Here is a 25,996-nt window from a genome sequence, read left to right as displayed (position 1 = left end):
GATGCCGAGATGGCCATGGCCTGCTGTGCTTTCAAGTCCTGCTTATCTGGTCCTCCCACCCAGTGCTTTGCCTCCTGCAGCAGCGCCATGGCCTGGGACAGCATCTGTTCCAGGTATGGACTAGGACCAGTGTACCAGGCCCTGTTCTGAGGGTGCCACACACCCCTCGCTGCACTGATTGAACCCAAGAAGGCAGAAGAGGTGAGTGCAGAGGGGGCCTCCTGGAGTCAGGGGGTGAGGGTTGGCAGGAGGCCCTGGGTGCCAGGGCAGCAGGGAGGTTCCAGGCCTAGAGATCCAGCAGCCTGTGGGCTGGGCCCATGCTTCAATCTACCCTGCCGATCGCCCTTGCAAGAAAGCTAGAGACACTCTCAGGAGAATAGAAGCAGAACTTTATTCCTCTTGGCTAGGGAAGAGATCTAGCAGGTGGTCGTGCACACGCCCCCACCCGTCACACCTCCCAGAACCAAAGAAGACAGGCGGAGCCACCAAAGGCTCCCTCTGCTCGCCTCTCTCCTTTGCCCAAGTGGAGGCAGGTGAGCGCAGGGCAGGGGTGGCTGCAGTGATGGAACGGCCAGGGCTCCAGGGCTGGGGGAGGGGGCTGCTCGGGTGGGGGCAGGTGGACGCGGGGGCACTTCTTGTCCTGGGAGCTGCCACTGGCACAGGCACAGAGCTCAGGGCACGAGGACACGGTAGGGGCTGCCTGGGATGTGCTCATCACCCCACTTGACCACCAGCGTGTACTCCCCCTTGTCCTTGAGCAGGTAGGAGACACTGTAGAGCCGACTGCCCATGTGCTTCACCAGGATCTCTTCACAGGGCGTCCGGGGGCCATGTACCCCCACCAGCAGCATGTTGTTGCCTGGGGGAGGAAGGGGCCTCAGTCCCAGATTCCAAGTTCCCTATTTTCAGCGGCAACGATGCTGAGCCCCCTCATGTCCTGTATCCTCCCGAACCCCACCTGTTTTAGTGTGACAGCCCTTCCTAAAGAACTGCCAGCACCCTTGCCCCCCAGGCCAGCAGAGGAAACTCCAGCTTCTCCCAGGTACTTTACTGAAGGGTAGAGAAGAGGGCAGAGAGGCCCAAGTGGGAAGTGGGCTCTAGAAGTGACAGCCACACCCCCAAAGGCATTGCCATGCCCTCACCCTCCTGGTTTCCAGGCACCCACCTGCTTTGCTGCAGTCCACTGTGAAGCTGCTCTTCTGGCCCATGTAGGCCTTGCTCAGCCCCAGACCCTTAGCCAGCACCTTGCTGGCATCGGTGGGACCTGGGCCTGGGGTGGCATGCTGAGGGGCACTGGCAGTCTTGGTCAGGGAATCGACAAACACTGATGACGTCTCGTGGAGGCTGTGGTTGCTGACGAGACGGGGACCTGCGGAGCAGAGCAGGTGAGCTAAGAAATGGCTGCAGTGCCCGGCTCGGGGTTGGGCACCAGTAGTCTGATGCAAGGCTCACCTGTGACTTTGGCCTTGAAGGGGCTGCCCCCAATGTGGTAGGGGCCACCATACTTGATGGAGATGAGGTAGCTGCCAGGTGCCATAGGGGTGTAGGTGACGCGGTAACCCTCAGGGCACTCCTGGCAATCCATCTTCACCTTGGAGGGCCCGTCGATGGTCACAGACAGGGCACCAGCTCCCGCGTTGCTTGTGTTCACAATAAACTCAGCTGGGCTCCCTGCGGGCACAGGAGGTGAAGCAGAGCTGGCCTGGCCCATTTCCCCACCCCCGACCCCACTTGTCAACCCCAAGCTTATAGTTCTGTCACTTCTATATGCCTCTGGTTGTCATTGAGAGCTTAGAGGAGGGGCCCTAGCTGCTATGTCCACATCGGGGAGGCTGTGCCCGCTGACCTACCTGTGACACCGCCTTCCAGGCCGGCTCCATAGGCAGACACCAGGCCTGGGTCCCCTCCATGCCCAGGCTCCCCAACTCGGATCTTGAAGGGGCTTCCAGGGATGTGGGCACCATTGAACTTGACATCAATCAGGTAGACGCCATTCTCCCGTGGGATAAAGCGCACAGCGTACTTATCTGGGGAGCAGAGGGGCATGCTGTGGACTTGGGGCCCCTCCTCCAAAACCGAGCAAGTGGCATCTGAGAGGAGCTTCCCTTGCCCACCAGCATGGGTCCAGCAGGTCCACGCAGCCCACTCAGCTTCTTCCATGGACCGTGCTTGGCACCCGCAGCCCACAACACAGACCTCCTAAAACCTGAGGGGTGAAGCTTGAAATGCCCAAGCAGCTGCTATCGGGGCTTATTTGGACTGAAATCTTTTACAAGCACAACACACGCCTCAGTGTGTCTTTAGAGAGGTTACCGTTAACACCACATTCCCTGCATGGTCACGGTCTCAGAGGTAGGCAGGAACTTGCTGGAAGTCCCGCAGCTGGGAAGGGGCAGGACTAAACTGTGAGACTATTGAAAACTTCACCCTGCAGCTCCTCTCACCCTCTCCCTCCCCCAGGCCTGTCTGTAAGTGCCATGCCCTGGCTAAAGGGCCAGGCAGCCAGCCCCTCGGCTGGCCTTGAGGTCACTTGCTCAGGACTGTGCCGTATTGCCCACAGAAGGCTGTCTCCATCCTAGCAGTCATGGCTGCTAAGCCAGATCCCCAAGGGTGTGGGTCACGAGAAGTGGCAGGGTTGCCTGGTTGAGGGAGCCCAGGTGTGTGGGCTCTGTCTCGGCTGCTGACAGAATCTGTACCTTCCTTGCGTTCTCTTGGCCTGCTTCCAGCCAGCTGGGCAAGCCCACTGCTCGCAGCGGGGCCGAGGCAAATGGCTGGGAGGCAGGGTAGGGACAGGGCCTCACCTTGGTCGATCTCTGTGACATAGCACTCCTCCAGGGCTCCCGAGGGGCTGTGCACCTTGGCATCGATTGCCCCCTTGGCCCCATTCAGGCTGACTGCAAAAGAGGCTGGCTGGTTGACCTTTAGCCCTGACTCCTGGAAGCACAGCAGACAAGGTTAGATAGGGCAGCTGGGGTGAGAAGGGCAGGCCCCAGAAGCACGAGGCCCACAGGGTTGCACTTACCCATCTGGCGTCCAATTTGGTTTAAAGAGGGAGAGCCATTGATTCTCAAGGGGAAGCAAGCCACAGGCACACGCCCCCACCCCCAGACCCGTGCTCTGCAATCACACACCTGGGCAGCAGGAAGGGAGGGTGGCCCCACCCGTAGGCAGCACTCAGCCTTCTAGGCTGTCCCTCTTTAAACCTCAGCCCTGGTGCTCAAGGGGCACAGGCTTCTGTTCAAAGCCTTTAGACCTGAGACACGAGAAAAACTCCACGCGGCGGGCAGGGGTGCTTCCTGCCAACCCTAAGCGTGGGCTGCACCCGGTCAGAGCAGAGGCCCAGCACCCTAGGTGCGCTGGGCAGGTCACTCGTCACAGGGCTGAGAGGCCTGCTCTGTGCGGTGGCTCTGGTCTGGCCGGGCCCAGGAGCCCCAGGTGGGCGGTTTCTCTCGGTGCCTCACCTGAAGACTAGAAACAGTAAGGCGGCGGGCGTCGCCAGACGGCGAAGCCACGGGCACCACGAACGGGCTGTCAGGGATGTGCTCCTCGTTGAACTTGACTGAGACCTCGTAGTCACCTAGGCAGGGAGAGAGCACAGAAGGCACGCTGGGAGGCCCCTACTTGTCAGGGTTCTAGCCTCCCACCTCTTACAAACAGCCTGGGTGGTGCTGGGTTCTCAAGATGGAGGGTGTGAGCTGGGCAGGGCTATCTGCATAGACCCAAGCCAACACCTACATGGAGGGGTCACCTCCCGACCCCAGCCAGGCCCTTAGTACCTGGCTCCTGGACAACATAGGCCACGCCACAGGAGCCGTCCTTGCGGTCCTCGAAGGAGATCTCAGCCTTGCTGGGGCCCTCAACAGCAATGGCCAGGCCCCCGGCACCAGCTTCCCTGGTCCAAATGCTGAACTCAGCTGTGGGAGAGCAGTGTGTCCTCATGGAGGGCTACAACCCCTGGCCTCGGCCCCCTCCAAGCACACCTGATCTTCCCCCACCTCCCACCCAGCTCAGGAGAGCAAGAGCCTGGCAGGAAACAGGCCTACCTGGTACTCCAGCTTCAGCCCTCTCCAGGCCGGGGCCCCCGGCGCGGACCTTGTGGGCTCCTCCTTCCCCGAGGGGCCCTACAGTGAACTGGAAGGGGCTCCCGGGCACATGCTGGCCCTTGTACTTGACGCTGACTGTGTGCATGCCCGTCTCGGCGGGCACAAACCGGATGCAGTACGTATGGTTCTCCCCTTCCACAATTTCTGCTTCATGGCTCTTGCCTGATGGGCTGGTCACTTGAGCTGTCATGTCCTGGATGCTAATTTCTGTAGGTAGGGGACAGCCTGGTGAGCAGGAGCTCCAGGACCCACCCTTCTGGAGCTCCCAGAAACCCTCCCTGGGCTCCCGGTAACCCTCCCTGGTTCCCTATAGCTCCTACCAGGGATCTTTAGGCTGAGGTCACAATGACTGCCAACATTAGCCACCGAAGGGGCCCGTCGCCTGCGTGTGATGCTCTCTTTCACTCGGCCCTCGCCTGTCACTTTCACAGAGAACGGACTGCCTGCAGGAAGAAAGCACAGCCCACGGCCCACACAGGTTACATTCTGGCCCTGGGGTGTGGCAAGAAGGGTGGCTTTACCAAGGGAGAGGTGTGAGTGCTGCACTCACCGGGAACGTGTTGGTCAGCGAACTTGATGTTGATGATATAGTTTCCAGGTTCCGTGGGGCAGTAGGTGACCCTGCACGTGCCATCCTCCAGGTCCTCTGTGTTGATGTCCACCTTGCTGGGACCCTCGATGGACAGGCTGAGCCCGCCATAGCCTGCAGGAGGGATACCATGAGCCAGGGGGCAAAGCACAGTGGTCTCACCTTGGCTGGCATGCCACCACTGCTTACCTGCATCACGGGTGTCAATGATAAACTCTGCGGGCTCAAAGGTGTGGCCTTCGTGGAGGCCCTGGCCTGAGACACGCACGCGGCTGGCATCCCCGATCTCTGACTGGCTGATCACCACCGGGATGGGGCTGCTGGCCACATGCTGGCCACCCTTCTTCACATGCACGAGGTGCTCCCCTGTCTCCTTGGGCACGAACGAGATCCCTGGGCACAGGGCAGGGCTGTCAGCCAGGGAAAGACGTACCTCCCACCCCACCCTCCCTCCTTTCCTCAAGGCCCTGCCCCTCAGCCTCTTACCCACATGGCCATTGCGCAGCCGCTTCAACAGGCAGGGTTCCTCCCGGCCCGAGGGCGGAACAACAGTGGCCGTCAGTAGGCTCAGGTCCGTCTCAGAGATATTGATGGGGATGTCAGCAGCAGAGCCCACCTTCAGGTGGGACATGCGCATCGAGTCATCACCTGGCAGGGGACAGTCACAGTGTGTCCAGGCCCGGAAGGAGACTGCAGCCACCCTTCCACCTGCCTTCTGCCGTCACTCTTCCCGGTGGTACCCACCTGTGACCCTGGCCGTGAAGGGGCTGCCTGGGATGTGCTGCTCGTTGTACTTCACTAGGATGCTGTAGTCGCCGGGCAGCACAGGCAGGTAGGAGACGCTACACGTCCCGTCCTGGTTGTCAGTGCAGCTGATTTCGGCTTTGGAGGGGCCTTCGATGGCCAGGGACAAGCCCCCTGGAGAGAATCGTGGGTGAGGGTGGGAACTGTACCCAGGGACACTGCACTGATGATGAAGAGCCCCAATGGGCAAGCAGGGCCTGGGGTGGCAGGGCAGGGAGCTCCATTTGGAGAGTCTCACAGCCCACAGGCAGGTCAAGATTCGAGTGGCTACTCACCCTCTCCCGCATCCTTGGTGTTGACAGTGAAGACAGCAGGCTTGTTCACTACCCCGTGGGTGAGGCCAGGCCCGTAGGCAGTGACGTGGCCGCAGTTGACGTAATCCACATAGAACTGCAGGGGGCTTCCTGAGGCAGGAAGAGAGGCCACGTGGGATGGGGACCTTTTGTTGCCCCCAAGTCCTCCCCTCAGCCCCAGGCCTCTATGAGGAGGGGGTTGCATGCTGGGGGGACATACCTGGGATGTGCATGTTGTCGTAGCGGATGTCCATCTCGTGTAAGCCGGCTTCGCTGGGTGCATAGCGCACAGTCACAGTGCCGTCCTTGTTGTCAGTGATGGCCGGCTGCGCCACCTTGCCTGAGGGCATCCGCACCTCCCCTGCAGGGAGCAGAGCCAGCGTCAGCGCAACCCACTGTCAGACCCTGGCCCCTGCGGCTCCCATGCTCCTTCCTGCCCCCACTCACCAGTGATCTCGCCCTTCTTGATGGTGAAGGGGATGACAAGGTCGAAGGGCCTCAGGCTGGTCACATCCAGCCCATTGACACCCACCAGGGGTCTCTCTGGGGCCTGCAGTGGAGACAGAGGGCCCCAGTGAGGGGCTGCAAGAGGGGAGGGAGTCCCAAACAGGAGGACCTGGGGTCCCTCCTCACACGTGCCAGGATGGGGCCTTATGGGATACCCAGCTGGCCAGTCCCCAAATGTCCCCTAGGATGGGGTGAGCTGAGGGGAGGTGGGCCAGGCCATACCCAGGTCTGCTGGCCACCCTGGGCGTAGGTGTACGGTGGGGCCAGCTGCTGAGGCCGCAACGGGGCCTGTGACGTGGGCTGGTCTCCAGCCAGAGCCTGCAGAGCAACACACAAGAGCTGAAGACTCTGTCATCACAGAGGAAACCCAGGGGGACAGAACAGGCCCCACACCCAGACCCCTGACCCCTGGCCCCTCCTGACCGTCACTTGGAAGGGGCTGTTGGGCACATGCTCGCCGCCAAAGCGCACACAGATGACGTATTTGCCCGGCTGGGGGGCCGTGTAGAAGATGTCAAAGGTACCATCCTCATTCTCTACCACGTCCACGTCTACCTCGGAGCCATCGGGTGTGCACACAGTGCAGGTCACCTTCCCTTTGCCCGCCGCCTTGGTGTCCACCGTGATCACGGTCTCCTCCCCGATTTGGATGGTGGGGCCGATGCCAGCACCTGGTGGGGCAGGGCGGGTCCCCAAAGGGGGGCCAATGTGTGAACTCGGTGCTCAGGCCACTCCCATCCGCCTGCTGCCCGCCCAGGCCTTTTACTGCCACCACCAAGCACAGCCAGGCCTCCCGCCCCCGCCCCCCAAGCTGGGATGGTGAGTAGTTTCTCAGAAGGCAGGAAAGGTTCCCCTGAGCCACCTCAAGCCAGGGAGTCAAGTCTTGGGGGTTGCCCCCACGTGGGAAAGGCCTGACAGGTGGCACCCAGGTGTCTGGGACGAAGGAAGGGCCTGGAGGCCCATAAGGCCGCTGCTGCCCTCAGGGCACACGTGTTTGCTGCCACCTCCCCTGCCAACTCAGCCTCAGCCAGTGCCATGGACCACGCTGACCAATGCTAGCACTCTGGCTGGGCCCACAGCTGCCTTCACCCCTGTGGCCTGGCTCTGGCCCCCAGTGCTGTGTGCAGACGCGGTGAGGCGGAGTCCTGCTGCAGTGTGGGGGTGGTGATACTTGCCTCCCGCCCCCCAGGCCTGAAAGTGAAACTGGAGTTTCCTGACAACTGAGAATGCTTGCTCAACCGGAGGCTTGTGGTGAGGGGCAGCCGGGCTCGGCCCGGAGCAGGCAGGGAGCTGGGAGCGGGGAAGCAGGGAGGCAGCGGGGTTAGCACCCTACCAGCACAGCGCACAGGCAGTGGCAGCACCCAGAGGGAAGGAGGACAGGAGGCCCAAGCCACAGCCACCGCCGCTAGGTTGCAAGGGCAGAGCAGCTGAGCAGCCTCCAGGGCCCCAGAGTGCCCAAGGAAAGGGGAGGGACAGTGACGTTACTGTAATCTGGGCTCGGCCGTGGAGGCTCAGGGGGTTATGGGCTGTGAGGCCTGGCAGCAAGAGGCAGGCTGACCTCGCCAGGCAAGCCACCAAGAGCACAGAGCTCACTCCAGGGCTGAGTTCAAGGGGCTTCCCCAGTCAGCCTGCCACTGAGCTCCGCTATGGCCGAGCACCCCTGCTGCACTAGGCTCCATGCAGACCTTCCACAGCTCTCCTGAGCTCTAGACCTGGCCACCTGCTGCCCACCCTGCCCCGGAAGGCCTCACCTCACACCCATCCACACCTGTCCTCCCCGCTGGGAACCTAGACCCACCATCTAGCTAGTGGTCTGGGCCCCAACTTCACGGTTACCCCACTTTTCCCACCCAGCCTATCAGCAGGCCTTGGCTGCTCCACCCTCAAAATACACACTCACTGTGGCACCCCCCGTCAAGCCACGTTACCACCAGCCTGGCTCAAGCCATCACTCTGGCTGGTCTAAAAGTGACTTCAGCTTCCCAGCTGGGATCTCTGTCTCTGTTCTGCACATAGCAGCCAGGTAAATGGAGGCCACTCCCTCCACCAAGGCTTGACCCTGCCTCTGGTCCCCAAGGCTCTGTCCCCCGCCTTAGGCGCACATGCCTGTCATCTCAGATCCCAGGTCCTGCTCCCCACAGCCGCTGAGCCCCGCTGGGAAACCCTAGCTACCCCACCTCTTGCCCTGGCCGCCTCGCCCAAGTTGCAGGCCTGCAGCCTTCAGAGCCTCCTAAGTACTCGCTGCCTCTTATCGGTATGCTGGCTGGGGCTGGCTCTCCCCTCCCACGCCTGAGTAGGAAAACCTCCATGCCTGCTTGGGGACCCTCTGAATAACGTCACTGCTGGGGAAATCGAGGGAGGGAAGGAGGCAGGGAGGGCAGGTGGGCCACTGAGTACACTTTGGGGCTCTGAGGCTGGGCCAGGCCCCGCCATGCTGGCCGCCCAAGCAGTCAACGCTGGTGCTTCTGCACTACCAGCCAGCCCCACCCGCTCATGCAGGCTGCACCTCCCCCAGCCCGGGACGCAGAGGCCCCTGGGAGGTGGGGATAAGGGTCTGTGGATCCGGCTAGGGCCGGGGACTCCCACTGGTCGGGGGAGACCCTTTGTCCCCTTAGCCCATGCAGGAGCCCTTGACACAGAAGGAGGAAGCGAGAAGGAAGGGCCTGCTGCCCGCCTCCGGGGCTTCCCCGGGGTGCCAAGATCCCCAGACCCCAGAGCCCCCCGTGGGGTGCCTCTCAGGATGCACCTCACCCCAAAGCTCTCAGCTGCAACCCAACTTCTCAGATGGGGAAACGGAGGCCCAGAGAGGGGGAGGGCCGGAGCACTCATGCTCAGCTCCGGAGGCCTCCCTGGGCCCTAAGCCTCCAGCCCCCCTCTGTCCCTGCCAAGAGCTGCAGCTGGAACTGTCCTGGGAAATCAGCATGGAAGAGGAAAGGAAGCTGCCCTCTGGGCAGGAGGGGCATTGGGAGTGGCCCCAGCAAGCAGCTTACCTAGCCCGTGACCTCCGATTGACACTGAGGTGAGAGGGCAGAGAGCAAGGAGAAAGGTCAGGTGAGTCACTCAAGGGGGCGGCCCCCACTCCCACACGCTGCCCCAAGCAGCGAGCCCTTGCACACAGGCACACCCAAGCCCCGTGCTGAGCGCCGTGGCCGATGGAGGGCTGGCTCACCTGTGACCGTGCACTTGCTGGCATCCCCGGTGGGCACAGCACGGACGCGGTACGGGGAGAAGGGGATCTCATCACCACCATACTTGATAAGGATGGTGTAGCGGCCTGTCACATCTGGTACATAGGCCACCGTGTACGTGCCATCGTGGTTATCTTGAATATGCGTCTTCTTAGGCTTGCCCTCAGGGTCCTGTGGGCAGAGCACAGGGGAGGTGGTTGGCCCAAGTCTAGCCAGGCCCAAGATTACCTTGGGCCCTCTCCAAGGAGTGTCAAGCACTGCTGTTGCAGGGATAGCCTCCAAATCACTTGTCTGCCATGGCCCAAAACAGCTGCCTGCATCCGGCATTGTCCCTATGAGCAAGGTCCAGAAAGGAAGTCCCCAAATGCCCAATGTTCCCTGTCCCCACATGACAAAAGATAGGGCCAGGGAGCTTGGCACCCATCCTGCTTTATCCCCATAAGTACCTCTCAGCTGCCATCCTCTGCCCCAGGGCCTGCCCCAGCACTAGGACTACCCTGGAAGATCTCAGGCTCCTATCCTTATACCTGGCCCATAAGAATGTCACAATTGGGCAAGCTGAGGAACGAAGGGTTTTCGTAATGTTCTCAAAGTCAGCAGTGAGTGAGTGAGTGCGTGACTAGGGAAGCCTGTGCCTGTCACCACCATCCTAGGGGCAGGAGACCTGCCCTTGCTGGGACGGCTCCCAAGGGAGATGTGTATTGCCCCAGCTGCATGAACCATACTGCACAGTGCTCTGGCCTGAGCCCCTCCCCTGCCTTCCCTTCCCTGTGCCTGGATCGGCAATTCAGCAGGGCCAGGCAGCCGCCGAGACAGCCAGCTTACCGTGATCTGGACAGCCAGCAGACCCTCCCCTGCGTCCTTCGCATCAATGGTAAACTCCACAGGCAGGCTGGCGGGCACACCAGTGGTGTTGAGCCCGGGGCCACTGGCCTTCACCTTGCTGGCATCATGTGTAGGCAGCACCTTGACCTTAAAGGGGCTGTTTGTTGGGCCAGAGTATTGTGAGTGGTTAGGAATGTTCTCACTGCCCAGCCTGCCCCCACGCTTCACCAGGCAATGGACTGCATCTTACCTGCGGGGCACCTCTTCTTCCCCGTACAGCACAGAGATGCTGTAGGGCCCCTCGCGGCTGGGCACATAGTTGACGGTCTGGGTCCCATCGGCATTGTCCACCACATCCACTGGCTCCACGAGGCCTGGCGCCAGTCCCAAAGACAGAGTCTCAGCCCGTCCCCTGGGCCCTCAGCCCCACCTCACTGGATGGCCAAGGCTCAGCTATGCACTCAGCCCCTATCCCAGGCCTCGACCTCATTTTTCCATCATCGGCCCATCCCCAGAAATGGCCCTGAGCCATTATGACACCAGACACTCATCTGGGTGACATCCTGGACCCTGGCGCTCTCTTCCTCTGCCACATCTGCTCGTGTCGAAGTCCTATCTGTTCTACATCCTTCTCTTCCCATCACCCGAGGCTCCTCCATCAATTGCCTGCACATCTGCTCCAGCCTCTGAGTGCTCGGCCTCCACTTTCCTTCCCCAGCCCCTCAAAGAGGACCGCCCACCCCTCAGCCCCCAGGTATGTGGACACTCACCTTTGGGCCCCTGCACTTTGACCTGTAGCGGGGCCACACCAGCCTTGCTTGTGTCCACCTGGAAGGACTGAGGGAGATTGGCGCGGACCATGCCTGGACTCAGGCCAGGGCCAGAGCACTTGACCTTGGACGCGTCCGTCACATCATGCACAGGGACCTTGAAAGGACTGCCTAGGTAGGGGACAGAGGGATGGCAGCTGTGTGAGGCAGAGTAGAGGGCGAGTGGGTAGGCCCAGCCCAGCCCCAGCTGACCTGCCTCCTCACCTGGCACTTGGTGGCCGCCGTAGGTGACATTAAGGCTGTAGGTGCCAGCCTCATAGGGGATGTACTCGACTGAGCAGCTGCCATCCTTGTTATCCATGCAGGACATCTTGGCCTCAGAGGGGCCCTCTACAGCCAGACCGAGGCCCCCCGTGCCAGCACCCCTGGTCCAAACAGCCAACCAGTTATTCCCTGGGGTTCCAAGGCCCATTGTGGCCCCTGCCTCCCCTCCCAGGAACTTGCTCACCTGGTCTCCACAGTAAACTTGTTGGGCTTGTTGGTGGTACCACTTTGGATGCCCGGCCCATGAACGCGCACTCGGGAGGGGTCACACCCCTCAGTCACAGGCACCTGGAAGGGGCTGCTGGGCACAGGGCTGCCGTCATAGGTCACATCCACAGAATGGAGTCCTGGACAATGGCAGGCCAGGTAAGGAGGAGCCCAGGCCGCCCTGTCCCCGTCCCCCATCCCTTGGGAGCCCCAAGACATACCTTCCTCATAAGGCGTGTACTCCACTTTGTACATGCCATCTCCACAGTCCTGCACGAACGTCTCCGTCAGGTTGCCTGAGGGATTGGCCACACGAGCCTTGACATGTGGCCCTCCCGTTTTTGTCAGAGCCCGGGCATCCACGCTGAACTCAGTGGTGGCCTCTCGGAAGACACCTGCAGGGGGCAATGGGGAGGACCATGGGGCTCCAGGGGCTCTGGGGGCCCTAGGTGTCCCCTGCCCTTGTCCCACAGTGGGACTCTCACCTTGGCCTTCGATCCCAGGCCCATAGCACTGGACACCTGATGTGTCTACTGCAGGCTCCACCTGCAGTTTGCTGGGGAAGTTGGGCACAGGCTGGCCACCGTATTTGATGGTGACGGTGTAGGCCCCGGGGCAAAGGGGAATGTAGGTTATGGTATGTGTGCCATCGCCATGGTCCTGGATGTGCACCTCGGCTGGCAGCCCCGCCTCAGAGCGAATCTCGATGGTCAGCTCTGCGCTGCCCGCACTCGAGCAGTCCACATGGAACTGGCCTGCCTCACCAGCAGTGGCCCGCTCCAGACCAGGGCCCGAGCACTTGACCTTGGACGCATCAAAGCAGGGAACCACGTGGGCCTTGAATGGGGAGCCGGGAATGTGGGTGTCAGCGAAGAGAATGTTGATGTTGTAATCCCCAGGCTCAGTGGGCACGTAGGACACGGAGCATGTACCGTCCCCATTGTCCAGGCACTCCAGCTGGGCCTCACAGGGACCCTCCACTGTCAGGCCCAAGCCACCTGTGCCGGCACCCTTGGTGTCGATGGTGAAGCGGGCAGGGGAGCCTGCACTGCCCCCCTGCAGACCTGGCCCAAATGCTTTCACCTGGGGAGAAGAGGCAGGTCAGGAGCTGAAGCCACACCACCTCCCTGACCTTTGACCCCAGACCCACAGCCTGACCTTCCATCTACCTCCTCTTATTCTGGCTTCCCTCCCCCACAAGCAGGCCTGGAGATGAGGTACCCCCCACACTTCAATTACCTTACTAGGCTTGGTGGGCGGTACTGCTTCCAGAGGAAAGGGGCTGCCAGGCACAGGCACGCCATCATAGGTCACCTCAACCTCATAGGGCCCCTCTTCTCGGGGTACAAAGCGCACGACGCTGTTGTCAGCCCCCAGGCCCGGCTCCACCTTGCAGGGCACTGATGCACCTGACGGGCCCACGATCTTGGATGCCACTTTGCCTTGGCCACCAGCACCCTTCGACTTGACTGTGAACTCCTGGTCTTTGCCAACATCCACCTCTGTTGAGATCACAAAAGGAGGAAGAGAACTGTGACACCTAGCCGAGGTCACCCGTGGGGCATCCTCAGTGACCATGACAAGGGCCAAACACTTACTCTCTCCCAGGCCAGACACCTTGATCTTGCTGAGGTCCAGGCTTGGAGCTACCCCCACAGAGAAGGGGCTCTTTGGGATGGGATCGCCTCCATAAGTGACGTTGACGCCCACTGGGCCCTGGGAGTAGTGCACAAGGGCAGGGTCATGAGTCATGACCCTGGTCTCCCTGCCCAGCGGCTTCCCTACTTAGGCATCGGGCGTGGCGGTCAGAGAAACACTGGTTTTCCTGCCCCCATCCCCAGCCTTCCATGCCCACTGTCTCCCAGATGGGAAACGAGAGTGGGTAGGAAGCCCCCTGAAGCGGCCCACCACTCAAGGAGGCCGACGGGCTCGGTGGAAGCAGTGGAGGGACACAGCTGTGGGGGGGCCAAAGTAACTACCTGCTGCACAGGAGTGTACTTGACTGTGTAGGTATTATCGTGGTGGTCGACGATGTCCACATCACGCACTGCGTCCCCCTTGGCCAGTCCTGAGAACTGGACGTCCAGTTTGCCTTTGCCAGCGGCTTTGGCATTGACCGTGAAGTGGGTGGGTTTGCCAAGCTCCACACCTGAGGAGACATGGCGACCCTGTAAGGGTACTTTGCCCACCTCCCTTGAGATCCCCCCATCTGTCCACAGGATGGTCATCCTCACCGGTGCGGCTGAGGCCGGGGCCCTCGGCCTTCACCTTGCTGGCATCATGGGAGGGCTCCACCTTGACCCGGATGGGGCTGGTGGGTGTGGCCTGCAGTGGGCGGGAGGAGAGGGACTAAGAAGAGAGCAGCACCCCAGTATCCAGCAGGGTTAGGGGCCGGGAGCGGCAGTACCCACCTGGTCAGCAAAGAGGACCATGATGGTGTAGCTGCCAGCCCCACGGGGTGTGTACTTGACCGTGAAGGTGTCGTTATCATTTCGGATGATGTCAAAGTCAATGTCAGCCTCAGCAGGGCCCACCACGCCAGGGGCACACTTGATACCGATGCTGACGTCGCCTGGAGCAGGGGAGGGCATGGAGGCTGGGACCTCGTGTGGAAGTCTCACCCACTTGTCCACCCACCCAAGGTAGGGCCTTACCCTGGCCGGCCTCCGTGCAGTCCACAGTGAAGTAGGTGGGCTCATGAGCCTTGAGTCCTGTCTTGGCCACACCTGGGCCATACACCTTAACCTTGTTTGGGTGGCTGCCGGCTCCCACGTTCACCTGCACAGGAGAGGGGTAAGTGTAAGGACATGACCAGCCAGGAGGAGAGGCAGAGGTCCCTTCACCCACTTCTGGCTGGTACGCAAAATGATATAAGCACCTTGGGAAGTGCTCTGGTTCCTCAAATGAGTAAACAGAAACTGACCATATACGATGCTGTGAGTCCGCTTAGGTATCTATCTACCTAGAGAAATGAAATCACTCGTCTGCACACTTGTACCCAATGTTCATAGTGGCACTATTCACAATGGCCAAAAGGTAAAAAAAATCCCAAAGGCCCATCAACAAATGACTAAATAAAGAATACGTGGTCTATCCATATAACAGAATATCATTCAGCCATGAAAAGGCAGTACGTATGATTCATGCTACCATGTAGAAAAATCATAATAAAACATTACGTTGAGTGAAAGCAGCCAGACACAAAAGGCCAGATATTGCATGATTCCACCTCTAGCAAATGTCTAGGACAGGCAAGCCCACAGCCAGAAAACAGATTAGTGGTTGCTTAGGGCTGGGGGAGGGGGATTTGAGGGGTAGAGGAGTTTCTATTTGGGATGATGTAATTTTCAACGATGGTGACAGCTTCACAACTCTGAATGGACTCAAAACCACCAAGCTGTACACTTGGAATGGATGAGCTATGAGTCAAGTTTTATCTAATAGAGCTGGATAAAAACAGAACAAGTGCCCAGGGAGATGAGCTAAAGGCCTATTCAAGGCCCGTGGAGAGCTGGCTCACCCGGAAGGGGCTGTTGGGGATGCTGACCCCTCCCCAAGACACCATGGCTGTGTGCTTCACGGGTTTCCTGGGCACGTAGGAGCAGCTATAAGTGCCATTGCCGTTGTCCTTGACTGATGCCTCCACGGGGCAACCCTCGTTGTCCTGGAAAGCAAGCAGCCAACTAACTGGTCAGCTCCTGGGCCGGGGTACCTGCCCACCCGACTCCCCGCCATAGGTGGGCATCCCACCTGCACTTGAACCCGGAGAGGGGCCTTCCCGCCGTGCTTGGCATCCACCGTGAACTCTGCTGGCTTGTTGACGGCTACACCCGTCTTCTCCAATCCAGGCCCACGTGCCTTCACCTGATGGGAGGCCACCCAGATGTCAGGGGACCAAGTGCAGGCCACCAAGAACGTAGAGTGGCAGGAACATACTACTGGGGATACCAGCCCAGCCCAGCTCCCAAGCAGAGGCAAAGGGGGGCCAAGAGCAAGGCCAGCAGCAGCACGTGCCCTTTACCCTGTCTGGGTGGAAGTCCTGCGGTGCCTCACGGATGTCAGCCATGAAGGGGCTGAGGCGGATATCCTCGCTGTTACACAGCACGTGCACAGCATACTCGCCAGCCTCCTGAGGCCAGTAGCGCACGTCACAGGAGCCATCACCCTTGTCGTCACACTCAATCTTGGCCTGCGACGGGCCTTCCACTGAGAAGCCTGACAACAGCCAACAGCTCCGTCGTCAGTGCTCTGGAGCCTGGCAGGGGGGTGGCCCTTGCTACCCCCTGCCCCCAGGTACCCACCCTGCAGCCTCCAACTTACCCAGTGTGCCTACGTCATCCCCAATGGCCTCCACCACGAAGTCCGCTGACTTGCCAACGACACCACCCTCCAGCCCAGGGCCCCAGGCCCGCACCTTCTGATTGCCACACTCGGTACCCACCTTCACCTCGAAGGGACTGCAGAGAAAGAGCCACACAGGAGAGTGCTAAGAGACGCTGCCCTAGTGGGTCACCACCTGGAGCCCGGCATGGGGCAGAAGTGTGCCACTTGGGCTCTGAGCACTCTGCCCAGGCCTCACCTGCGCCCGATGTTCTGGCCGCCCCACGTGATGGTGACAGTGTATGTGCCAGGGACCATTGGGTAATACTCGAAGCCATAGACGCCATCTCCCAGGTCCTTCTGCTTCACGCGCTCCTCGCCCTCTGCCAGAGAAAAAGGCGGACCTCAGGCCTGTCCAGCAAGGCCCTGGGGCTACCACTGCCCACCCCAGCTGCAGGCCAACTTACTGGGACCCTTCACGGTGACCTTCAGCTCCCCACTGCCTGCGCCCTTCGTGTACACCTTGAAGTCAGCAGTCTCCTTCACCCGCACGCCCTTAGGCTGCAGGCCCCGGCCAACAGCACGGCAGGCGCCTGGGTTACATGCTGCAGACAGAGGGCTGGCTAAGCTGCTGGGAGGTGGCACGGGGTGACCCCTCCCTTGCCTCCCGCAGGGCCAGTTTTTCAGGATAGGGGCAGGGGTGCTCATGCTCCGACTTGACCCCACGGGATAGTGATACAAGAAAGAACTGGAAGGGACCGTGACCCCAGGACCTGTGGCCAAGGACAGGATGTGGTAGCCTCCTCCCACCTGCTCCACACACCAGCCCCCCACCCCGGCCCAACCCTCCCCTCCTAGAGGAAGACAGATCCAAGTACCGTTGACCCCATGGGCAGAGCAGAGAGCAGCAGGTTTCTAGACAGCTGGAGCGAGCTCTTCCGAAGGTGAAAGCGTGAAGAGAGAGAGAGATGGAGAGGGGCGAGAGGAGGAGGAGGAAGGGCCCCCACAGGGGAGCAAAGAGAGCGCACCCAGACAGTGGAAGCAGAGACCCAGGGCGCCAGGGTGGGAGGGGGCTGGAGTGGGACCCGCCTTGGCTGCCCCTCCCACGGGAGGCTCCAGCAGGGGGGTGGCCAGGACCAGCCTACCTTGCCCAACGGTGACAGTGAAGGGGCTTCGAGGGATGGGCACACCAGCAAAAGTGACGTGCACCGTGTGGACACCTTCCATGGTGGGCTGGTAGCTGCAGCGATATGTGCTGTCGCCCCGGGCCTCCAGCTGAGGCTCCACAGTGCCCTTCTGTCCTGCAGGGTCCTGAATCATGACCTCTACCTCGCCTGTGCCAGCTCCTGCCGCAAAGTACAAGGGCTTAGCTCCTAGAACCTCCAGGTTGCTCCCAGGCCCCAGTGGTTCTCCCCCGAGACCTGCCTGACCCAGCAGCCTCCCCTCACCTGCCGTGAAGATCTCAAAGTAGGTGGTCTTGTTGGCAATGTTGCCGCTGGGCTCCAGGCCGGGGCCCTGGGCAGTCACTTTGCTGGCATCACCCTGGGACTTGTCCACATACACTTCGAAGGGGCTCTTGGCAATATGCTGGCCGGCAAAGAGCACGGTGACCTGTTTCCAGGACGGACAGGTTGTGAGGGGCAGGCCCTGTAGCCACTGCCCCTGCCACCTGACTCCTCACGGGCTGAGAGCTCACCTTGTGAGTCCCCGTCACCTCAGGGACATACCAAACAGAGAAGGTACGGTTCTTGTCGTTATTGGCGGTCACCTTTGCCTGTGTGGAAAGGAGCCCATGAGCCTTTGCTAAGAACATCTCCCCCAAATGGAGGCGCCACAGCGCCCTACCCTGCCCTGCCTGCCAGCGGCCCTACCTCCTCCTGGTGTCCAGCTGGATCCTCCACATACACCAGCACCTCTCCCTGGCCGGCACTTCTGGTCTCCACGGTAAACTCTGCCCGCTTCTTCACCATATTGCCCGTGGGCTCAATGCCTGCCAGGGGAGAGTGAGGAAGCCACGGACCAGCTGTTAGGGCCTTACCCCTAACAGCCCACCCCTCCATTGCCTTACCCCTCCACCCCACCACCCTTCGGCAGCATCAACTTCTGCAGGCTCAGCACCCCTCCCTGCCGTACCCTTAAGAATGCTCTAAACCGGGTGAGTCAGTTCAGCATGAACCCCAGTACACAGAGGCTGGCCTGGGGCCCCAGCTGCACTCTTGCTGTGAGACAGGCCCGGGCCTGTTTTCTGGAACGCTCACTTGGATTTGCCTGGGCCCTTGCTCTTGTGTGATACCCTGGCTGGGTTTTGTCTCCATTTACAGTAAAGTGGCTGGGTCCTCCCTCCCTGAACACGCTCCACTCTGGGCTGATGGCTAGTCACAAGTGGCCGGTTTCAACCAGCCCTGGCCTATTCCTGTCTGACTCTCAGGAAGCATTTGATAACCCAGCCACCACGTGTCTGAAGACTTCCCAGGACCTCCAAATTTAGAAAGGACACTGCCCCAGGGAAGTCAGTGCACAGGACAACCCCAGCCCAGCTCCTCACCTGGCCCATAGGCTCGGGCTTTCTTTGGGTTCAGTTTGGGCCGCAGGGGAGCCCCTGGCTTTAGCTTGGCCTTGGGGAACTGGGACAGGTAGGTCATGACGGAGTGTTCATCGACGTTGGGGTCCACGATCTCCTCAGGGGTGATCACCTGTGACAGGCAGAAGATAGGAGCCATTTGGCTTCCAAGCCTCAGGTTCCTCTCCCCATGGGGACTGTGGCCCCTGGAAGGCCCTGGGAGTGCAGGCAGGGTCGTACCTGAGGGATACCCAGCCAGTCATCGGCCTGCTGCATGGCTTCCCGAGCATTATTCACAGGCTTGCTGGCGTCCCACGAGTCCCAGTCAGGACACAGGCCTGCGATACAAGGAAGGCTGAGTCTGGGGACTGCCAGACTACCTTGCAGGCCATCCCCTCTGCCCCAGCCCCCACTCCCACACCCCCTCACCTGGGGCACAGCTATCAACAAGGGCGCCTAGGGCCCTGCCACTCTGCCAGTCCCGACTGAAGTTGGTGATGGGCAGCTGTGGCAGCTTGTTCTGGATCCAGCCCAGGAGCCTCTGCTTGGGCGTCTGCTTCTTGGCTTCCTCGTCCTCCTCCTCATCCCACATGGGCATGGAGATGGAGTAGTGCAGGATCAGGGTCCAGATGAGGCCCAAGATCAGCTTCAGGTTTCCATCCACAATGGCCTTGCTGTCTGTGAGGTAAGGAGTGGTGGTGTCAGGCAACAGGGGGCTGACCCAAGTGTCCCTGTGCGCAGGCACATGGGCCTGTTGGGGGCACACACGCAGGGTGTCAGGTGGCGCCCAGGAAGCGGGGAGTGTGGCTGCACAGGGGACCCCAGGGAGGGAGGCCCCCTGCGGGGCGGAGTAGGTTGTGGATTCTTCTCAGGACCCCTGAGGGGGTGCAGGTGGTTTCAGAAGTGCAGATGAATTTTGGGGGCAGATGGGACACCTAGAGACAAAAGGTGACAATGCAGCGAAATGAGGGGGTGTCGCCAAAAGTGCTGGGGCCCCAGAGGAAGGACTGACGATAGCCAAAGGCTGCATACAGGGCCAGGAAGGCCTCTGGAGTGAGCAGAATGAGTGCTTTGCAGCTACCCAAGCAGGGGTCCACCACCCAACTCCAGGGGTCTCCAGGGAATAGGCAGGAGGAACAGCCTGGCCCCTGGCAGGGGAAGGAAGGGGAAGCTGGGGCTGAGGAAGAGGAAGAGGAAGGTTGGTGGGCGGGGTAGTTGGGAAATACAACTGCTGCCCCAGGGTAGGTGGGTGGGTGGCATGAGGTAAGGGAAGTGGAGGCGTTGGGCAAGGACCCTTTGGGTGGAGGGTGTGAGCCCCACCCCTCTCCCACTTCCTTAGTGCCACCGCCATCCCCCATAGAGCCAAGCTGGGAGTTGGGCAGTCCTGGTACAGGGGAGGGTCTGGGGGCCCAATGGAACTGCAGGTTGGGCCTCATGGCCCTGACTCACTGGGGCCCGGCAGGGATGGACTGCCAGCCAGGATGATGGGCAGGACACATTCTGGAGGGCCCCCTCACCCAACACAAGCAGGAGGGCAGAGCCGTGAGCCCGGCTCAGGCGCTCAGGGCCTAGCTTGAGAACTGGGATAGCAGAAGCCATGGGTGGGGTCCCCAAGTCCTGCTGCCTCAGCAGAGCCCAGCCAGTCACTGCCCGCCCTCCTTGCCACCTAACGGGCTGCTGGGCTAAGGGCGGGCGGCCACCAAGCTAACCACAGGGGAAGTGGTTAGGGCGGGCACCCTGCACCCCATCACCATGACAACCCCTCTGGGTTCTGGGCCCCACCCAAGGCCCTTCTGGGTCTCAGCCTCAAGGGATGGGGGCTGGGTTGGGGCTCTGCGAACAGGCAGGCTTTCTTAGAGCTAATTTTTTAAATCCCTGCTGTCTCCAACCCACCTCCAAATCAAGAGAAAATAGTTGTCTAGTGAGTCAACTTGGGGGTGGGGAAAAGGGGACGGATGCGACCAAAAGGGCCATCAGTGGCCTCTGAATCCAGCGGGCAGCACCTCGAGGACCAGCTGAGCCACTCAAAGCAAAGTGGCCTCCCAGACTGCTGTTGGTCCTGATCCCACACACTGCCTTGCACTGACCCCACATGGTGGAAGGGTGAAGAGGGGGCCTCAGGTGACGGGTGACTGGATAGTTCAGAGAAGACCAAGGGCTCAGGGCCAACCGGGGCTTCCCACCAGGCCACCATCCCGAGTCCTTAGTCTACCACAGGAACCCTCAGGAGAGCTGAGGCCTGCTGTGACCCACAAGGGGACACACAGGGACAAGCTAATCAGCGCTGGTGGGTCAAGCTGGGCCCACCCCCTGGTCCATAGGAGGCAGGCCTAGGACCCCCCTCCCCACCCCCCTCACAAGAGGGCGGGAAGGACTGAGCTGGGCTGGGAGACTGCCTGGTTGGATGGCCCCGCCCCATCCCACCCCCTTTCCCCAGCCCCAGGGCCAGCCTGCCCCCTCCCTCCCTTAATCACTGCTGCTTTCCAACATTTTTTTGCCTTATATGGCAAAGCTCTGGGAACTAGGCCTGCTCCAGCCAGCTCACAAAAGAAGGGAGGAGGGAGGAGACCCCCCCCCAGACAGCTGGGGTGTGGCCCGCCTCCCCACATCCGGTTGCCCCCCCTCACCCAAGGCTCAGAGATGACTCAGCTTGGCTAGACTGAGGCTGGGACTGGGGGGTGGGCCTCAGCCTCCACAAGCATTCCAAAGAAAGAGGTGAGGCCCTCGAGACCTGCCCTCTGGAGTGGTTGGGGGCACCTGAATCTTGGTCTCTCACTTTCTCGTGCCAGGGCCAGAGGGACAACTGGAAGGCCGCTTTCAATTCTGAGGAAAGCTCATGCACTTTCTTCTCTCCCTGTTGTACACTATCCCCAAGTCACCAGTTTTGGTGCCTATCCCTGAGTGGATTCCATCTTAAGAACCAGGGATGCTACGGTAGGCCCAGTGAATGCCAGCATCACCAGCCCAGTGACACGGACACTGGGCTGGCGGTGAGCCCAGCACACGCTGGAATACCTCCCAACCAACTCCTGCATTCTAGATTTAGGAAAGCAAGTCCCACATGGAAGCAAGAGTTTGGCCCAAGATCAACAGTAACTCGGTGTCTTAGTAGACTACAAACCAGCTCCCTTCACTGGCTGACACTCAGACTCATCTCAGGTGCCGTTTTGCTAGCCATGCTACTCTCTGGCCCTCTAAGTTCCCCAGGGGGAGATCTAAACTGGGGGTTGGAGCCATCTCCAAAGGGAAGGGAGCATCTTCCAGAGCCCTTAAAAGCTTAAAGCCCTAAACAATGGGAGCACAAGCTCCAACTCCCTTGTTTAGGAACCATAGAGACGCCTGAAAGCCAGAAGGCTCTCTACAAACTTCTGTATGGGGTGGAGAATGCGGGCCTCCCACTCCACAGGGATGGGGCGCTGGGCGCAGGGCCAGAGCCTGGCCAGTGCCCACCCTTCAGGCCCTCTGCCACCGCGGGCAAAGCGGCGGGGGCGCGGCCTGCGGAGGATGTGAGCTCAGCCTGGGCTTGGGCCAGCCGGGGTGTGGAGGGCGGGGGGCGCGTAGCGGTCCGTACACCCGCCTGGCCGCTCTGCCAGCGCGCCTTTGTTCTCGGGGCCGCGCGGAGCCAGGCGGCCTGGGGGCCCCCGGGGCAGCGCCGGGACTCAGGGGGGTGGCTGGGAGGGGTCTACCCGGGAAGATGGGAGGACGCGCGGAGCCCCCGCCCTCGCCCTCCCGGCGCCAAGGGGCGGCACGCGCCCTCACCGATGGACACGAGCTTGATGCTCTCGCGGTCCAGGAACTCGAGCGCCACCGACACGTTCTCGAGCTGCATCTGGCGGAAGGTGGGCCTCTGGTTGTGCTTGCGGTGCATCTTCTTCTGGCTGAGCACCTCGAGCAGTGCAATAAGCCGCAGCCCGTCGCTCAGGTCCGTCTGCAGGTTGGCGATGCGTTTGCTCACGCATTTTAGGTGCTCGTTGCACCAGCGTGTAAATGTGTTCTGCTGGATCTTCTTCCATGGTGCATCCTCCGCCAGGTCCTTCTCCGTGGCCGGCATCTCGGCGTCTCGCGTGTCGGCGCCGCCACCCGGAGCCACGCCCGCCGCGCTCTGGCCCGCCCGAGAGTGGGAGCTACTCATTTTGAGGCGCGAGGAGCCGAGGGGCGGTGCTGCAGCCTAGGCGAGGGGACGGCCCTTTAATTAAAGTCGCAGGCACTTCGGAGCGCGCGGAGCGATGCAGACAGCTGAGGTTGCGCTGCGAAGAAAGCGAGCCCTTTAAATGCGGGCAGGGGCGGGGCTATGGTGGGGCGGGGTTGTGGGTGGGGTTTCAGGGCGGGGGGGGGGAGCGCCCCGCCCCACCCGTTGGAATGCCCCCCAAAGCCCCCCTGCCCACTCGGTTTTGACCCGACTCCCGGGCTCTGGGGACAGTCATTGGGCACTGAAGGGGTCTAGGACAAAACCAAGCCCCGCAGCCTCACGCCAGCGCTGCAGAAAATGCTGCAGCAAGGAAAGGATGAGCAGCATCTGGCGCTGGACCACTTGGTCTTCCAGTGAGCACGCCATACAAGGGACTTTCCTTCCCCAAGGCCCCTGCGTGGGGTGGCGTGGCTCACCCTCCCTGAGTCACGGGGGCTCCGCCCAGAACCCACAGGCCCCCGCCACTCCCGCTCCCCCTGGGCTCCAGCGCCTGGGGTTCCCCGGCCACACCCCAGCCGGCCGCCCCAGCAGCAGCGGGAAGGGGCCAGATCCTAAGGGCGAGCCCTTGGACAGTGCTGCTGCGAGGTCTTTGAGCGCGTGCGCCACACTAGGGAAGTGGCCCCGCAGAGCCCGGACCCTAGGCCAACCTTCAGGCCGATCCCCAGACCTCCTGCCCCAGGACGGCCTTTCTGCTCTGCTTGGCCCTGGCCTGTGCACCTGCATCCTCCCGTTCGCACCGCTTCCCCTCCTCCCTCCTCCACCCAGGAGGAAATGGGGCACTGGGCCAGGAGGCCGCCAGCACTCCAGGAGCAAGCAGCCTTGGCAGGGGCCGGCCCGTGCCAATGGGCACTGGCAGAGAGTGCCGTGTGATGCATGCAGAGACAGCGAGTGTCCGCCTGGGGTTGCCGTCCACCTGGGGCACTGGGGGTTTCCTCTCCAGTCTGAATGGCCCCTGAGCACAGCGTGACCCCAGGAGATGGCCAGGCGTGGTCCCTTCCAGACCCAGAGTGGCCTGCTCGGGGGTTCCAGTAAGACTTGGCAGGCTCTGAGCCCCTGGGTCTGGGTGGGCTGCAGTGCCTTAGCAGTGCAGAGTCCCTCCCCACCAGGACCGACCGGAGGGCCAGAGGACCGAGGGGGGCAAACCACAGAAGGCTGCCAAGGCCTGCTGAAAAACCTGGACTGTGTCCAGAGGGCAACAGGGAACTATTTGCTCAAAATTAATTTTCTGGTAGATAACTCTGGAGACAGTGGGGAGGCTGCTGTAGGGAACTGGAGACCAGCAAGAGGCCTGTTGGGGACACACTGACACCCTCCAACCAAGAGAAGCCAGCCTAACCATGGCTTCATCCCCAGAGTGGAATCACTCCTCCCAGTTCTGTGTACCCCCCCTCTCCAGGATGCTCCTTTCTTTAAGTCTCTGTCCCTCCTGCTTGATTCTTAGATTGAGCTGCAGACTAGTAGCAATTAAGTTATCATCTGCTAAAGACCAGTGGGACAGAAAGCCCTGGTTCAGCCAGCATGTCATGTCCAAATATGGCTGGTTGACTCGTGCATGACTCAGGGTCAGCATTACCCACGGTGGTCCCAGCTGGCATCTCCCCTGCCCTCCAGCACACTCGCTTCAGGCTGCCTGTCACCCCACTGGTTTTTCCTCACCAATGGTGGTGGTAGGGACTCCAAATAACACTTTCCAATCTGAGGCCCACCTGTGCACTCTCCCCTCTCCTGACCACTTTCAACCATACCTGCACAAAACCCCATACCACAGTGTCTAGGAACTGGGGTGGAGGTGGGAAGGAGAGCTGTGAAGGGGGAACCCGGATGGACCCCTCTCTGCCAGGCCCCATTCAAGACGGGCTGAGTGGTCCTTCTGCTCCCCCTGCCCGACTGGAAAGCATGTGTCCCAGGACAGCATTACATCAAGAATTGATTTTCTTTTTATAATACTAAGTGCCATCCCACTGGGTCATCGGTGTTCATTCCTTAATCTTCAGAGAGCAGGGAAACTGAGTCAGTAACTGACCAGTAGTCAACTCCAGCAGAAAGGGAGACAGAGCTGGGTGTCCTGGCTTCCAGCCCTCGGCTTCCCCTATTTGGGGGAGACAAGTGATAGGGGTGTAGAGGGCTCTTGTCCCTAGGGGACATAGTATTACCACCAGATGGCGCCCCATCCCAGAGCCCCCAGATCAGGCAGTCAATCCTTGGGAGCCTAAATCCAGCTCTTTCATATTTTCCCTTATTTGGAGTAGATTCTTGGATGTTAAACATACCCCGCCCCCCACCCCACAGCTGGCCCTCAGACCCCAGGCCAGACCCTCCCACAGGGGCACGTCAGCTGGTGAAGCAAGCCTCAAAATGGCACGGTGAGAAGAGACCTGGGCCGCCAAGGCAAGTCCAGGTGTGGCAGGTGAGGACACTCATTTCCTGAGCTCCCACCTTGACCTTGCAGCCTGGAGCACATGCACGTGGGCCTGCCAACAGACTTTGCCTACTTTTCCTGGAGCCGGGTAGCATGAGAATCTGGGCACATTGCAGCTCACATCCTGGCTGGTGGTGAACATCCAGCTCAGAGCCAACCTGGGACAGGGCCCAGGGCTCAGCCCAGGAATCTAGCCCGTCCAAGGAGACGCTGCTTCCTGTGCCTGGCCACAGCCCTGTCCTGGCCCCCATGGAGTAGAGCAGCCCCAGAACCAGCTCCCCTGTGCCCAAGGCAGCTGATGCCAAGGACTGGTGCCAGCGAAGAACCCAACACTGGCTGCAAAGTGTCCTTCCAGGTAGCCACTCACCCTCAGCCCACACTATGTCCTGCTCCAAAGACAGTCCTTCCCAGTCAGTCAGTGGCCAGCTCACGAGCATCCATGCGAGCCCATATCCTGCCAAAAGCTCAGACACCCTCTCTCAGGAATCCCCATGGCCTAGGGCTCCCACACTCCTGGGTACAGACACAGCTTCACAGGTACACTAGGGAAGGGAACCCCTGGACACAGCACTTCCAGGCGCAGGGGGCTCCTCCACTGCGCTCACGCACCCCAGCTGCACCTGGCTTGGGCCTGCGTGCCCGCCGGCGCCTACATTCTCGGGACTTCTCCGCTCGCCTTCGCCACCCCCGCCCCGGGTCCGCGAGTAGCGCGGTGACCGTCTCGCGCGGACCCGGGCCGCGGAGGCCTGCCTCACCTGCTGTCCCTGTGGGCGGCCCACAACCGCAGGGTGGCGCCCCGCTCGCCTTTGCGCCCGCGCCCGGCGCCTCTGGGCTCCGCTGGCGTCCGCTGCGCGCCGCGCGCCTCCACGCGAATGGGCCGCCGCTGCCCGCCTTCTTG

General features: G+C 61.1%; 1 protein-coding gene across 2 annotated transcripts; it reads right to left on the bottom strand.

The window, feature by feature from the left end:
- Positions 1-366: 366 nt before the first annotated feature.
- Positions 367-25,996, bottom strand: FLNA (filamin A). Of its 2 annotated transcripts, XM_033103312.1 has the most exons (48): positions 25,854-25,996; positions 22,250-22,737; positions 18,920-19,168; positions 18,731-18,828; positions 18,476-18,623; positions 17,802-17,920; positions 17,627-17,704; positions 17,379-17,541; positions 17,076-17,276; positions 16,398-16,535; positions 16,190-16,313; positions 15,931-16,067; positions 15,632-15,825; positions 15,361-15,474; positions 15,131-15,274; positions 14,265-14,388; positions 14,022-14,182; positions 13,845-13,935; positions 13,590-13,759; positions 13,209-13,326; positions 12,850-13,112; positions 12,096-12,693; positions 11,832-12,005; positions 11,588-11,750; positions 11,344-11,504; positions 11,080-11,250; positions 10,560-10,683; positions 10,310-10,466; positions 9,466-9,655; positions 9,287-9,310; positions 6,720-6,967; positions 6,519-6,614; positions 6,237-6,339; positions 6,010-6,150; positions 5,772-5,900; positions 5,437-5,610; positions 5,179-5,340; positions 4,882-5,085; positions 4,654-4,806; positions 4,424-4,546; positions 4,044-4,310; positions 3,777-3,914; positions 3,462-3,577; positions 2,802-2,934; positions 1,851-2,027; positions 1,453-1,671; positions 1,166-1,369; positions 367-859 (listed from the first exon to the last, which is right to left on the bottom strand). In XM_033103312.1, the coding sequence occupies exons 2-48, from the start codon at positions 22,620-22,622 to the stop codon at positions 672-674; spliced, it is 7,944 nt and encodes a 2,647-aa protein (XP_032959203.1). In that variant the 5' UTR covers positions 22,623-22,737; positions 25,854-25,996; the 3' UTR covers positions 367-671. The 2 variants fall into 2 exon arrangements, with proteins under 2 accessions (XP_032959203.1, XP_032959207.1); XM_033103316.1 differs by lacking the exon at positions 9,287-9,310.

This window comes from Rhinolophus ferrumequinum, chromosome X, assembly GCF_004115265.2.
Source record: "Rhinolophus ferrumequinum isolate MPI-CBG mRhiFer1 chromosome X, mRhiFer1_v1.p, whole genome shotgun sequence".
In the NCBI taxonomy this organism is placed as follows: domain Eukaryota; kingdom Metazoa; phylum Chordata; class Mammalia; order Chiroptera; family Rhinolophidae; genus Rhinolophus; species Rhinolophus ferrumequinum.
This window is presented reverse-complemented; position numbering and strand designations above follow the sequence as displayed.